Here is a 13,964-nt window from a genome sequence, read left to right as displayed (position 1 = left end):
ACATACTTATCTTAAATTATTCCCTATACATTATAGGAAAAAGTGAGTCAGATCGATGTATACATTGTGAAATGGCAGAAACAACTGAGCATGTGATATTGCAGTGTGAGGCATACAACATAGAAATAATTCAGTTTGTGGGAAAATTAAGGGATCTCAGAATAGATACAATAACCTTAGAAAATATATTTCAATGTATATTGAGAAAGGTAAGAGTATATAGCATTCTCTTTAAATACTTGCGGGACACATGTTTGATTAATAGGATGTAAGTGTTTTTTATTTTTATTATTTTAAAAAATATATATTGATTTATTTTTATTTTTTTAATCTCCAGCTGAACTTCACACCGCATACCAGTAGGTGGCGGTAATGCACCTTAAGCTGGTTTGCCAACCGCCATAAAACAATAGAAGAAGAAGACGAACGAAACATGCACAAGCTTAGTCGCGGAGCTTCCATCTCCACACGGGCTTTGAATCTCTGATCCTCTGTGTAACATCACTAAAGGTGAGTTCATCTGAAACTTACCTCCTGAGCTGCTCGGTTAACAGGTTAGTGGAGATTCTGGAGTCATGAATCTCTTTATTTTTCTTCCAGTGTCCTGATTCTTTACTCCTCTTATAATGAAATCAGAGTCCAGACCCCGCTCTTTAAGAAAATCTCCACAGACTCCTGCTGCTACTGGCTCAGAGGTAAAGTTTAGTCACGTGTCTGATTTCTCTTTTCATTTTTAAACTCTGAGAACTTGTTTATAATTAAGTAACCATGACAACACTATATACAACAAGCAGAAAACGTCCCAGCAAACACCGCGCGTTCTGATGACGTCACCAGTTTGTCTCTTTTCATCAGCATGGTATTACTTTATGACAACGTTGTTTCTTTACCACGTCTTGGTCAAGTTTCTTTTATAAATGTGTTTATATATAATCTTGTCTAACGGTCCAGAAACGTCGTGGCCACGTCCTCAAAAACCCTCTAACTAGTCTCATTAAGAACAATGTGAAGACGTGTTATTTTTATTGTTTGATTCAGTGTTTACAACAAAATTGACAACTTATTCATTAACTCTTTTACATAACAGATCGAGGACACAATCACATCTGCATAATTCAAAACAAAAGTAGAACAGAAACAAAATAAATAAATAAAAATAAGAACATTTCTTTTGGTTTGTTATGAGTTTAATGTTGTCTAACAATGAAAACAGGTTTCTGGCTTGGGGAATAGTCATTATTTTCAGTGAGTTCACATATATAGATAGTTATTTATTTATTTTTTTTAATGTTTGGTTGAGGTGGTGTTTTTATGCATCTACATTTATGGATAAAAAATTGACAATTATTACATTATTTATCAAAAAATAGATTTTTTTTTGGTCATTGAATATTATTCCAAATTTAACAGCATCCCAAGTAAAAGAGGGTATAACAGGAATCTTTTGTATCAACCAGTTGTACACATCACACATCAGAATTACAGAATAAACATACATTTGAGATTTCCATGTTAAATTTAACTCTTAGAAATTCTTTAGTGGGATATATTTCATTTATAATTTTAAAGTGCACTTCTTTGAATTTGGGGGACATGGAATAAGAAATATATAACCCCAGTTCTAATATACAACAGAGCATATTTTGGTCTAAAACCTGTATATACCTTTCAGCATTGATGAAGCCTTTCTAGATGTGCAAGCTGCCCATTTCATAGGCAATAATGCACCACATACCATCAGAGATGCAGGTTTTTGAACTGAGCACTGATAAAAAGCCGGATGGTCTCTTTCCTCTTTAGTTTAGAGGGTGCGGCGTCCATGGTTTCCAAAAAGAATGTCAAATTTGGATTCGTCTCAACACAGAAAAGTTTTCCACTTTGCCTCAGTCCATTTTAAATAATCTTTGGTGCAGAGAAGACTGTGGGGTTTCTGGGTCATGTTCATGATCATCATATATGGCTTCTTCTTTGCATGATAGCGCTTTAACCAGTATTTGTGGATGGCGCAGAATCATTCCTGTTTTTAATGCAGTGTCGCCTGATGGTCCAAAGATCACGGTTATGCAATGTTGATTTTCTCCCTTGTGCACGGAGATTTCTCCAGATTCTCTGAATCTTTCGATGATATTATGTACTGTAGATGATGAGATATTCATAGTCTTCGCAATTTTACATTGAGGAACATTATTCTGAAATTGTTCCACAAACTGTAGATGCAGTTTTTCACATATTGTTTAACCTCTGCCCAACTTTACTTCTGAAAGACTCCGCCTCTCTAAGATACTCTTCTTATACCAGTCATATTACTGACCTGTTGCCAATTAACCTCCAGCTGTTTCTTTTTATTAACACTTACTTTTCCACACCATCTTCTTTTGTATCCTTCCTGGTCCAATATGTGACTTTTCAGCTTACTGACCTTTTCTTTGCATTCTTTTATTTCTTCCAAATTACTTGGGCAGCTTTGGCTATTCTTGCCATCATGGCACTCTGCTGTTTCATTTGTGTCTTTACTGAGTGTAAAGTGGAAAACTGTTCTAAACTAAACAGGAGAGGAACCATCCTTTTTTTTTTTTAAATTGATTTTTTTTTTTTTTTATCAGCTCTCAGTTCAAAAGCCTGCATCTCTGATGGTATGTGGTGAGTTAGTGCATATGGAATGAGCAGCTTGCACATCTGGAAAGGCACCATCAGTGCTGAAAGGTATATACAGATTTTAGAGCAACATCTGCTTCCATCCGATCTTTACTTCTGAAAGACTCTGCCTCTCTAAGATACTCTTTTTATACCCAATCATGTTACTGACATGTTGCCGATTACCCTAATTAGTTCCAAATATTCCTCCAGCTGTTTCTTTTTAGTAACACTTACTTTTCCAGACTTTGGTAGCCCCCGTCCCAACTTTTTTGAGGATTGTAGCCTCAAATTCAAAATGACCATATTTTTTCTTCTTAAAACGGTACATTTCCTCAGTTGAAACATTTGATATATTTTCTATGATCTATAACATGAATAACATGGATTTATGATATTTTCAAATAATTGCAATAATTGCACTTCTTTTATTTACATTTTACTCAGTGTCCCACCTTTTTTGGAATTGGGATTGTATATTGTCACCACGACGAATATGAGAATCACAAAGTTACATGGCTGGAACATTATTTGATATGTCGTTGCAGCAAATATTTGTTTGCTGGGATCAGGTCAGGGCTCACACTTTATGTGGCCTTTAGATTATTAATAAAGAAACTGATTTCATTGCACGTTTATGTTGTAAATTCTGAAACAATTAGCAGATTAGCAAACCAAAAGACAAGCTGAATAAAGTTCATTAGATGGAAATGTGTAACACTTGCTCCACTTGTTAGATAGGGTCGTGGAATCTTCTTCAGCAAAAAGTACTCTAAGCGTCTCGGGTTCTTGATGTCAAAAGAAAAGTTTTGCAAAGTTTGCTGCTTCCGTATTTATAGATTATTTTTTCACACGTTTCTATGGTATACTGGAAAACAATGATTATGATTTCATAATTTTTAAAGGCTTTTATTGGCAAAAAAAATCTCAATATATGCAAAGAGTCAATATTTGCAGTGTTGACCCTTGTTTTTCATAACCTCTGCAATCTGCTGTGGCATGCTGGATATCAGCTCCTGGGCCAAATCCTGATGGTGATCCTTTCTTGCCTTATTACTGCTTATTACTGAGTTGATCACAATTTATGGGCTTCAGATTGACCACTCTCCATTTGAAGATTGGCCACAGGTTCTTTTGGGCAGAATTGTGAGAGAGCCCACTCCCTTGGATGAAAAGCAACCCCACACATGGATGGTCTAAGGATGCTTCACTGTTGGCAAGACACAGGACTCGTGGTAGCGTTCACCTTTTCTTCTCCGGAAATTCAATCTTCCAGATGTCCCAAACAGTCGGAAGGGGGCTTCATCAGAGAAAATAACTTTGCACCAGTATTCTGCTGTCCAATCTTTGAACTTCCTGCAGAATGTCAGTCTGTCCTTGATGTTTTTCTTGGAGAGAAGTGGCTTCTTTGCTGCTCTTCTTGACACCAGGCCATTGTCCAAAAGTCTTCACCTCACTGTGCGTGCAGATGCACTCACATCCACCTTTTACCAGTATTGAGCAAGCTCTGCACTGGTGGTGACACGATTCCATAGCTGACTCCTCAGGAGGAGACACTTCGGCTTGCTGGACACTTTGGGACGTCCTGAAGCCTTCTTCACTGCAGTTGAACCCCTCTCTTTGAAGTTCTTGATGATCCGGTAAATGGTTCTTTCAGCTGCAATATTGTTTGTAGCAATGTCCTTGCAAAAACAGTGAAATTTGGATTTTTGTGATAAAGTCCTTTTTTTGGCCAACAAAGCTTTTTGCAATTATTTAAAATGCATCTGATCACTCTGCACAATAATCTAGAAACAATGTAAATCAACACCACAACAACTGAAGCAGGAAACTTTGCAAAGCACAAAATTGATCTTACTGCCAATACTTTTGGCCATGGCTGTACGTTCTCAGCTCAAACAGGTACCAGTATACTGATTAATATTGTAGTTAGTGGTTAGCATGTTTGCCTCACACCTCCAGGGTCCGGGGTTCGATTCCCGCCGGGGCCGTGTGTGCGGAGTTTGCATGTTCTCCCCGTGCTGTGAGCGGTTTCCTCTGGTTTCCTCCCCCAGTCCAAAGACATGCATGGTAGGCTGATTGGAGTGTCTAAAGTGTCCGTAGTGTATGAATGGGTCTGTGAGTGTGTTTGTGATTGTGCCCTGCGATGGACTGTCTAGGGTGTACCCCACCTTGTGCTTCCTGAGATCGGCTCCAGGTTCCCCCGCGACCCTGAAAAGGAGTAAGTGGTTGAACTTGTAGATTGTCACGATCTCGCCGGCAGATGGCGCTGCGGCGACGAAGTGCACAGTCAGCTGGAGAGCGCGTGCACATGCTTGAAGTGCGCATGGACGATAAGACTTTGTTTATAACGGACATGTGCACTTATTTTGGTTTCTGTTCTGTCCCCGCCCTGTTCAGTTATTGGCGGAGGTGCGAGGGTGTGCTTTGAAGTGTTACCAGCTGTCAGCAATTAAGGTAATTGTGACTGGTTATTTAAACCCTTCGCGTTGCTGCACACGTTGGGCAGTATTAGAGTAAAGACATAAGATTAATGGTGCCAGGCGGTAATGTTTCCATGCTCTGTCTAGTTCCTTTTTCATGTCATTGTTAAACGATAGTTGTAGGATCATAGTTAGATGAGAGTTTTATGTCATAGTCTTGTTCTAAGTTTTGTGTTTCATGCCTCATTTCTAGGTAAATGATAGAAGTTTCAGTTAGTTAAAAGTGGTAGTATTTCATGCCCTGTTTAAGTTCATGTTTCTTGTTTCAGCTCTAGGTTTATGTTTAGACCTTGTTTCCTGCCTCATATTACCTTGACTTTAGTGTAAATAAAGACTTTACTCCTGCACTTACTTCCTGTTCGAGTCTCGTTTTGTAACATTGATATTCTTTCAAACCTTATACTTTGATTATACATGAATGAATTATTCTCTGATTGATTAAAATATTCCATAATAGATGTGGGCAAAAATGGGGTCTTACTTGGGTTTTATTCAGAAAACCTCATGTTTGGGGTTGAACAGAAGATTTATGCACATGTTCAAAACTAATGTTTATAGTTTTGTAGCAGTTCACAAAAATATACATTATCGTTCAAAAGATTTCCATCAGTGTTGTTTCAGATACATCAGTAAAACTAGTGTAATATGATTCTAGTGTTATAGACTTAGGTTTCTGAATAATAATCCATGACGGAGTGGGGTGATACGACAACATTTTCAGTGTTGAGCAGAAGTTTGTAGTCTGTTCCCTGAGAGCTCTAGAGCCAGAGTGCTGTAAACTTTCTGCCACTTTTGTGTAATATCCATGTTTTCAGGTCTTTTCTCTTCAAAAAGATGAGCCAGAAAAGAGTACAGCATATTCCAGTACCTTTTACTTTCACTGACAAAAAAAAAAATAAAAAATTCTGTGCCCACACACGCATACAGACCTAACAGCCACCCAATTGACAATATCATGTAGGGATGAGAACATCATACAGTCCTTCCAAACAATGCAAATGAACGCAAAGTCATACAGACTATGCAATATTCGGAGGAGCTTGCAATATTTTTCTCTTCAATTCACGTGCATCGAACATGAGTATAGCTAAAAGGTCTCATTTACCAACAAACATCGCTGGGAAAGGCTGTGCAAACAATTACCAATTATCCAGCTATCTGCAAAAGAAGCACAAAAAAAACTGCAGGTTGTGTTGAAAATTTTGAAAAAAAACTTCAACAAGCATTTTTGGCCGCAACAGTTACAGGAATCTGCAATCCTGTACGGACTGATCATATCACACAAACCATACAAGTCTCCAGGGATGTGGCGTTACTGGAATTTTACGAAGCATGCATGTGGCATGAGCAAATCACTTCACACCTGATTGATACTAAGGTTTTTAAACAGAGAATGTGTATTGATTACATTAATGCTTTAAACCATTGTATTTCGAAACACAGAAAGTTCCATGTTAATGTCACAGAGTCTAAACACATTCAGTGCTTCAGCTTGAAAAAACATTGGCGCCCAGAGCATGGGCATCTTTGTATGGCTAGTCTCTGAATTTTATAAACATATAAAGATCTACATTAAGTATTTCTGTGTGATTAGTGATGAGAAATTATGTGTAAATTATGAAATTATGTGTAAACACACTTAAAAATGATCCATCACAGTGGTTTTGGTATTAGTAAAATTGAGCTGCAATTAATGGAATTACAACCCCAACTCCAAAAAAGTTGGGATGCTTTGTAAAATGTAAATAAAAACAATGCAATGATTTGCAAATCTCATAAATCCATATGTTATTCACAATAGGACATAGAAAACATATAAAATGTTTAAACTGAGCAAATGTACCCTTTTAAGAAAAAATAAGGTATTTTTGAATTTGATGGCTGTAACACGTCTCCGAAAAGTTGGGACCAGGCAACAAAAGGTTGGAAAAGTTTTTCTGAAAAGAAACAGCCGGAGGAACATTTTACAGCTAATTAGGGTAACTGGCAACAGGCTAGTAACATGATTGTGTAACCCGCTCGTCGAAGGCGGGTCATTTATTGGGGTATTACAGCATGTGATGACCGTAATGAATAGTCAAGATACCTAGATGGTCAGTATTGGGCCAGATCAAAAGACTATAGACTCACTCACTGGAGCCACGAGTCGGATGATGACAGTGAAATAATACGCCAGACAACAAATAAAGTTAATTTCGTATATTATAGAAAATAATCAATAGGAACAAATATAACAGTAAGGAAATGAAATAAATAAAAAATTGGAACTCCACCGTATCCGCGGTCATCATCATCTGAACTCACCATTAAAACCTGACCTACATGTGAGCTATTAACATGGTCAGCATAACTGGAGTTAATATCAATAACTCAGTAACCACATTGATAATACACTTAATAATTTAACTGCATGAATGTAGGGCATGAAAACTAGCTATCCGCTAATATTCACTAACATCAGTGTTTCAACAGTTACTAGGCCTCAAGTCGTAACAGTTAGTACACTCAATTTAACATTTGACAAAAAATACAATTAAAAAACAAAGATAAGGCACCTTAGCTGTTAGTTTACAGCTCACAGCTAGCATACAGCAACACGAGGCGCGGCGGCTAGCACCGATTATACATGAGGCGCGGCGGCTAGCACCGTTTATACATGAGGCGTGGCGGCTAGCACAATTTATACATGAGGCGTGGCGGCTAGCGCCGTTTATACCGAGGTTAATAATCTAAAATGGCGGATGTCACATAAGTTGACAGATATAAACTCACCAGTGCAAGAGAACGGCACATTACTCTAGCATGCCTTCCAACTTAGGCTCTCTCGTGGCACTTTACACTGTTGGTAATTTACACCCGTAACAGCCGAATCAACATACCGCTACGATGCCTCAGTGACTGCGTTTACATGGACAACAATAATCCACTCTTAATCTAATTAAGACCATACTTTGATTAAGAAACTACCATGTAAACACCAACCTTAATCTAATTATCGTCATAATCTAATTAAGCTCTAATTGAATTAAGACAGGGGGATTACTCCTGTTTTAATTGTATTATGGACGTGCATTACAGACATGTAAACACCTTAATCAGATTATGAACGTCGTGTGAGCATATTCACCGCATTTTGCGACAGGACACGGTCTCACACGGCAGTTTTACGCTTTGCGGCGAACAACAGAGTTCGGCTATGTTCCAAACTGCATACTTGCCTACTATAGGCCGGTAGTGGGGAAAAATACATGCATCTCGGCTACTATACAGTAGGTAAGTATGCGATTTGAGAAGCAGCCCACAGCTTCAAACAGTCGTCTATTTGCACGTACAGCATGACTAATAATTAACCGCACTTGAAGCGTTCGTAAAAAATTACACCCAAAACTGTATATGGGACCATAACGAGGACGAACTGTATGTTGATACGTGAAATTCTGGAGGGACGTCGGAAGGCGGGGTGCGGTGACGTAATGACGCGGGCTCTTAATCTAATTATGATCAATAACATGTAAAACGGGTACATGACTGGAGTATTCTAAAAGCGACTCATGTAAACACCTTAATCACATTCTTACCTTACTTAGATTAAGGTCAATAATTAGATTATTGCTGTCCATGTAAACGTAGTCAGTTACTACTGAGTCTCTTCCTATCTCCCTCGCTAGCTGAGAGGCGGGCTCAACCATCCCATTGGCTGGAATATAGCAACTCTCAATCTTACAGGCTGATGTCCTAACAGCACCCTGAGATGGTATTGGATGATACTAATAGTCACTCAGGACTTATTTATTTATTTATTCATTTATATCTAAGTTTTACCCCTGGGTTACAATTGGGTATAAAAAGGGTATCTTACTGAGGCAGAGTCCCTCAGAAGTAAAGACGGCATCTGGATGGAAGCATATGTTGCTCTAAAACCTATATATATATACCTTTCAGCATTGATGGTGCCTTTCCAGATGTGCAAATGGTTACAAATCGCAACGTTACAAATCTAAAATTACAAATCTTAAATTACAGCTATTAAAGGTGGGTGATTGGGTGGTCAAACTGTATTACTGTATTGTAGGACACATTTCTAATAACAATTCCATAAACACATGGGGACAAAATCTAAAATTATTTAAGCAACTTGAATAATGTTATTGTGTTTTCCAGATGTACCACTGCTCAGATTGTGGGAAGAGTTTTGCTAAAAGTCGTCACAAGCACATCCACACAGGAGAGAAGCCATTTGACTGTTCCCAGTGTGGGAAGAGTTTTACTGTTCAGAGTACTCTCCAACAACATGAGCGCATCCACACAGGGAAGAAGCCATATTACTGTGGACAGTGTGGAAAGAGTTTTACTCGTCAGAGTAGTCTCCAACAGCATGATCGCATTCACACAGGAGAGAAGCCGTATCACTGTGGACAGTGTGGGAAGAGTTTTACTGTTCAGAGTAATCTCCGACAGCATGAGCGCATTCACACAGGAGAGAAGCCGTATCACTGTGGACAGTGTGGGAAGAGTTTTACTGTTCATAGTAATCTCCAACAACATGAGCGTATCCACACAGGGGAGAAACCGTATCACTGTGGACAGTGTGGGAAGAGTTTTACCCAACTATGTGATCTCCAACGACATGAGCGCATCCACACAGGGGAGAAGCCGTATCACTGTGTACAGTGTGGGAAGAGTTTTACCCAACTATGTGATCTCCAACGACACCAGCGTATCCACACAGGGGAGAAGCCGTATCACTGTGGACAGTGTGGGAAGAGTTTTACTTATCAAAGTAATCTCCAACGACATGAGCGTATCCACACAGGAGAGAAGCCGTATCGCTGTGGACAGTGTGGGAAGAGTTTTACTGTTCAGAGTCATCTCCAGCAGCATGAGCGCGTTCACACAGGAGAGAAGCCATATTACTGTGGACAGTGTGGGAAGTGTTTTACTGTTCAGAGTACTCTCCAACGACATGAGCGCATTCACACAGGAGAGAAGCCGTATCACTGTGGACAGTGTGGGAAGAGTTTTACTCGTCAGAGTCATCTCCAACAACATGAGCGCATTCACACAGATTGAGAAGCCGTATCACTGTGGACAGTGTGGGAGAAGTTTTCGTTACCAGAGGGCCTTCCACAGCCACCAGCAGAGTCATACAGGACAGAAGCCGTACCTCTGCAGACAATGCGCGTGGAGCTATACTCATTCAAGTTCATTAATGACACACAAGTGCTCTAACATAAAGCCATCAGAGTTAGCCATGTGAATTTGTCAAATTTAGATACATGTTTTATATTTTCATTTTTTAAAGGGAGGTAAAGTGACATTCAGGCATTAAACTATAATTATATTATTTGTTATGGACTGTAGTATTCTGTTGCATGGGATTTTATTGTTTACACTCTGGATTTTAGCAAAATTAGTTATTTTATGTTGTTTTCCTGTTTTTCCCCAAACACTTCAATACCAAGCATGAAATACACATATTTAACTAGTGGGAATGCCCACTTTAATCGGCCAATCCAGACCTCTGAGTGAGACACAAAACTCTAATTTTCCCTTTATCATAACACGTTTCATTTGAAATGATTTTTAAATGTGAGTTAGAATTAGCTTTTTAAAATGTTATGCATACTACTCATACTCGTACTCACATACATACTCGAACTGCACACCTGTTCAAGCTAACAGAAGATGGTTGTGTTTAGACAATTTGAAGAGATACTTCTTGTCCAAGTTGCTCCGTCTTTGCAGCGTCCATTTAACTGTAGCTAACTACACTACGGCCAAAAGTATGGGATGTCTGTCGACCACACCCATATTTTTGAACATCCTCTGGTGGATCGGCATCCGCTCCATGGTCCCTTGAGCCTAGTGTTCCTGATATAGTTTTCAGATTTACTGCAACCCTGACCAGGATAACACAGTTACACAGATCAATGAATGGGTTTTTGCTGCATATATGTTCCTTTAAGAAGTAAAAAAATGTTTGTATCACCTGCAAGTCTTAGAATTTTTATTGCAGGATCACTTTCACAGTCGTGGATATACAGTGAATGGAGCATTGACAGAGTACATAACCAGGGGTCTGGGATTGATGACCCCTTCACTTTAGTAAATCACATGTTTAATAATCCACCACATTTATACTTTCCTTATTAATCAATGAATATTCTCCATAATGCAAATCATAAATGGTTTTTATCATAGTTGTATAGTTTTTTTTAAAAATGTGAAATGTTAGAGACATTTATGAATCTTCAGATGCTTTGTTTTGACACTCACATAAAAACTTAGGAACTTGCACCACACTGGAATCAAACCCAGGACCTTTAGAATTAGTGCTTGTTGTTTATCATTGTGCATTGTCCTCATATGTAATGCCACCAAATTCAACTAATTTTGGACAATGTTTTCAAAAGTTATGTTTTTACAAAAAATTCAATATTTTGACCATACACAGTCTGTTTACAGTGTCTGCCAGGGTAATAAGAATATGTAGGTAAATTAAAGTTAGTAAAGTAGTAAAATTAGCTCTTGATATAGGCTTTTTATATATATAAAAAATATATATTTTCACATTTGAGCCCCTGAGGAAGTCTCTGTACCTCCCTGGCCCCTAATAATAATAATAATAATAATAATAATAATAATAATGTTGTTTTAATATATCATTAATCTAACAAATAATAATGTATATGAATACAGTAATTTATTGGAATGTCACATTTTTTGTCCTTAATTTGATGCTGTCATTCTGGATTGAAGCAGATCCAGAATTTGCTGGATCCTAACCCTAACCCTTAACCCTAAACCTAACTATTTCAAATTGGTAAACAATCAAACCAACACATATCAGTTCATAGGAACGTGTTTACAGTAAAGATCAATTAAGGTGGTGGCAGCTGGTTAATTTTGGGTTGTGAGTAGAACTCTCTCCATTTTTATATAACCCATGTTTGACTTTAGTACAGTTTTTCATGAGTCCCTCATGAGCAGAGTGTGTTTCACCAAAGTTTGATTTTCTGTGTAAAAAAGAGCTCCAGCAGGATCAGAACTAGAAACTTGTGATGGTGTGAAGTGTAGCAGAAGTAACGAGTGTGTGTGTAATAGAGACTGCTGACTGCAAGGTGATGTTTAGGTTCTGGTTTGTATTTAGACCCAGTGCAGACCCAGCTCTCTGCAGCAGATATTTCTTTGCTGGATCCAGGCTTGATGTCTGATGTGGATGGAGTCAGTGTCTCACAGTGTCACACAGACTGACAGTGATGTACTCACCAAACAACAATCACACCCATCTGCATTTCTACATCTCATCACTCTGAGTAAAACACTCCCAATCACACAGACAGATAGATGGATAGATAGATAGATAGATGGACTATTTACAGTAAAGTTAACAATATTGTTTTACTATATTACAATACAGCAGTTCTGCACAATTGTACAGATTTAATAAGTGTATAGCACATTCAGTAAGCGTTAGCTAGTGAAACAGCTAGAAATAATAAGTGTATGGTGTTACACCTTTAATAATTTTCATCCTGCCTGAAATTAGCCTATAACACACTAGAGTAATCCTGCTTAATAAAAAAACAGGATCATCCAGATCACCATTTTAGATCCATCCATCCATCCATCTTCTACCGCTTACTCCTTTTCAGGGTCGTGGGGGAACCTGGAGCCTATCCAAGGGAGCATGGGGCACAAGGCAGGGTACACCCTGGACAGGATGCCAGTCCATCGCAGGGCACAATCACATACACACACCCATTCATACACTACGGACACTTTAGACACGCCAGTCAGCCTATCATGCACGTCTTTGGACTGGGGGAGGAAACCGGAGTACCTGGAGGAAACACCCGCAGCATGGGGAGAACATGCAAACTCCGCACACACCTGGAGGTGTGAGGCGAATGTGCTAACCACTAAGCCACCGTGAGCCCCATTTTAGATCAGATAGCATAATTCTGTGTGTTTAGAGAAATGTTTATAAATGTTCCTACAGCGCTTCAAAAACTAAAACTTCTTTCATGTTAGAATTTGTGATTACATTATTTCAGAACTTTGCTGAATTTTGTTTTAGTAACCTTACAAACTAAACCTTTTTAAAAACTGATTAATATATTATTGAATGTTTTGATAAAATTCTCTGTTGGCTGTGGGAATATCAACACACACACACACACTCCATATGTGCATACACACTTATACAACACTCACACACACTCTATGCGTACATATACACTTATACAACAGACACACACACACACACACACACTCCATACATGCACATACACCTATACATCACTCACACACACTAAATTCATGCACATACACTTATGTAACACACACACACACAAACAAGCGCGCACACACACTATATGTGCATATATACTTATACAAGACACACACACACTCCTTACGTGCATATACACTTACACATCACACACACCCACACTCTATATGTGCATATACACTTATAAAACACTCACTCATATACACACACACACTTCATACGTGCATAAACATTTATATAACACACACACACACACACACTATATGTGTATCTACTTATACTACACTCACACACACACACATGGACACATACTCAAACATAAACACACAAGCGCGCACGCACACACACACACACACACTCAAGCATAGACAAACACAAGCACACACTCCATACATGCATATACACTTATACAACATTCACACATACACACAGACAAGCACACACACACACTCAAACATAGACGGGCACACAAGCACACACACACTCCATACGTGCATATACACTTATACAACACTCACACACTCGCACTCTATTCATGCATATACACTTAGACA

The 13,964-nt window shown here is 38.6% G+C and overlaps 1 protein-coding gene across 1 annotated transcript; it reads left to right on the top strand.

Annotated features, from left to right (window-relative positions):
* Nucleotides 1-600: 600 nt before the first annotated feature.
* On the top strand, nucleotides 601-11,309 carry LOC108280092 (zinc finger protein 239). The gene is given in 3 exon segments (XM_053688527.1): nucleotides 601-695; nucleotides 9,279-10,184; nucleotides 10,186-11,309. Coding segments are annotated over 3 exon segments (1,164 nt in total). The 5' UTR covers nucleotides 601-626; the 3' UTR covers nucleotides 10,375-11,309.
* The last annotated feature ends 2,655 nt before the right edge of the window (nucleotides 11,310-13,964 follow it).

Source organism: Ictalurus punctatus, chromosome 19, assembly GCF_001660625.3.
Source record: "Ictalurus punctatus breed USDA103 chromosome 19, Coco_2.0, whole genome shotgun sequence".
Taxonomy (NCBI): Eukaryota; Metazoa; Chordata; class Actinopteri; order Siluriformes; family Ictaluridae; genus Ictalurus; species Ictalurus punctatus.
The sequence above is the reverse complement of the archived record's forward strand: the minus strand, read 5'-3'. Positions and strand labels throughout refer to the sequence as shown.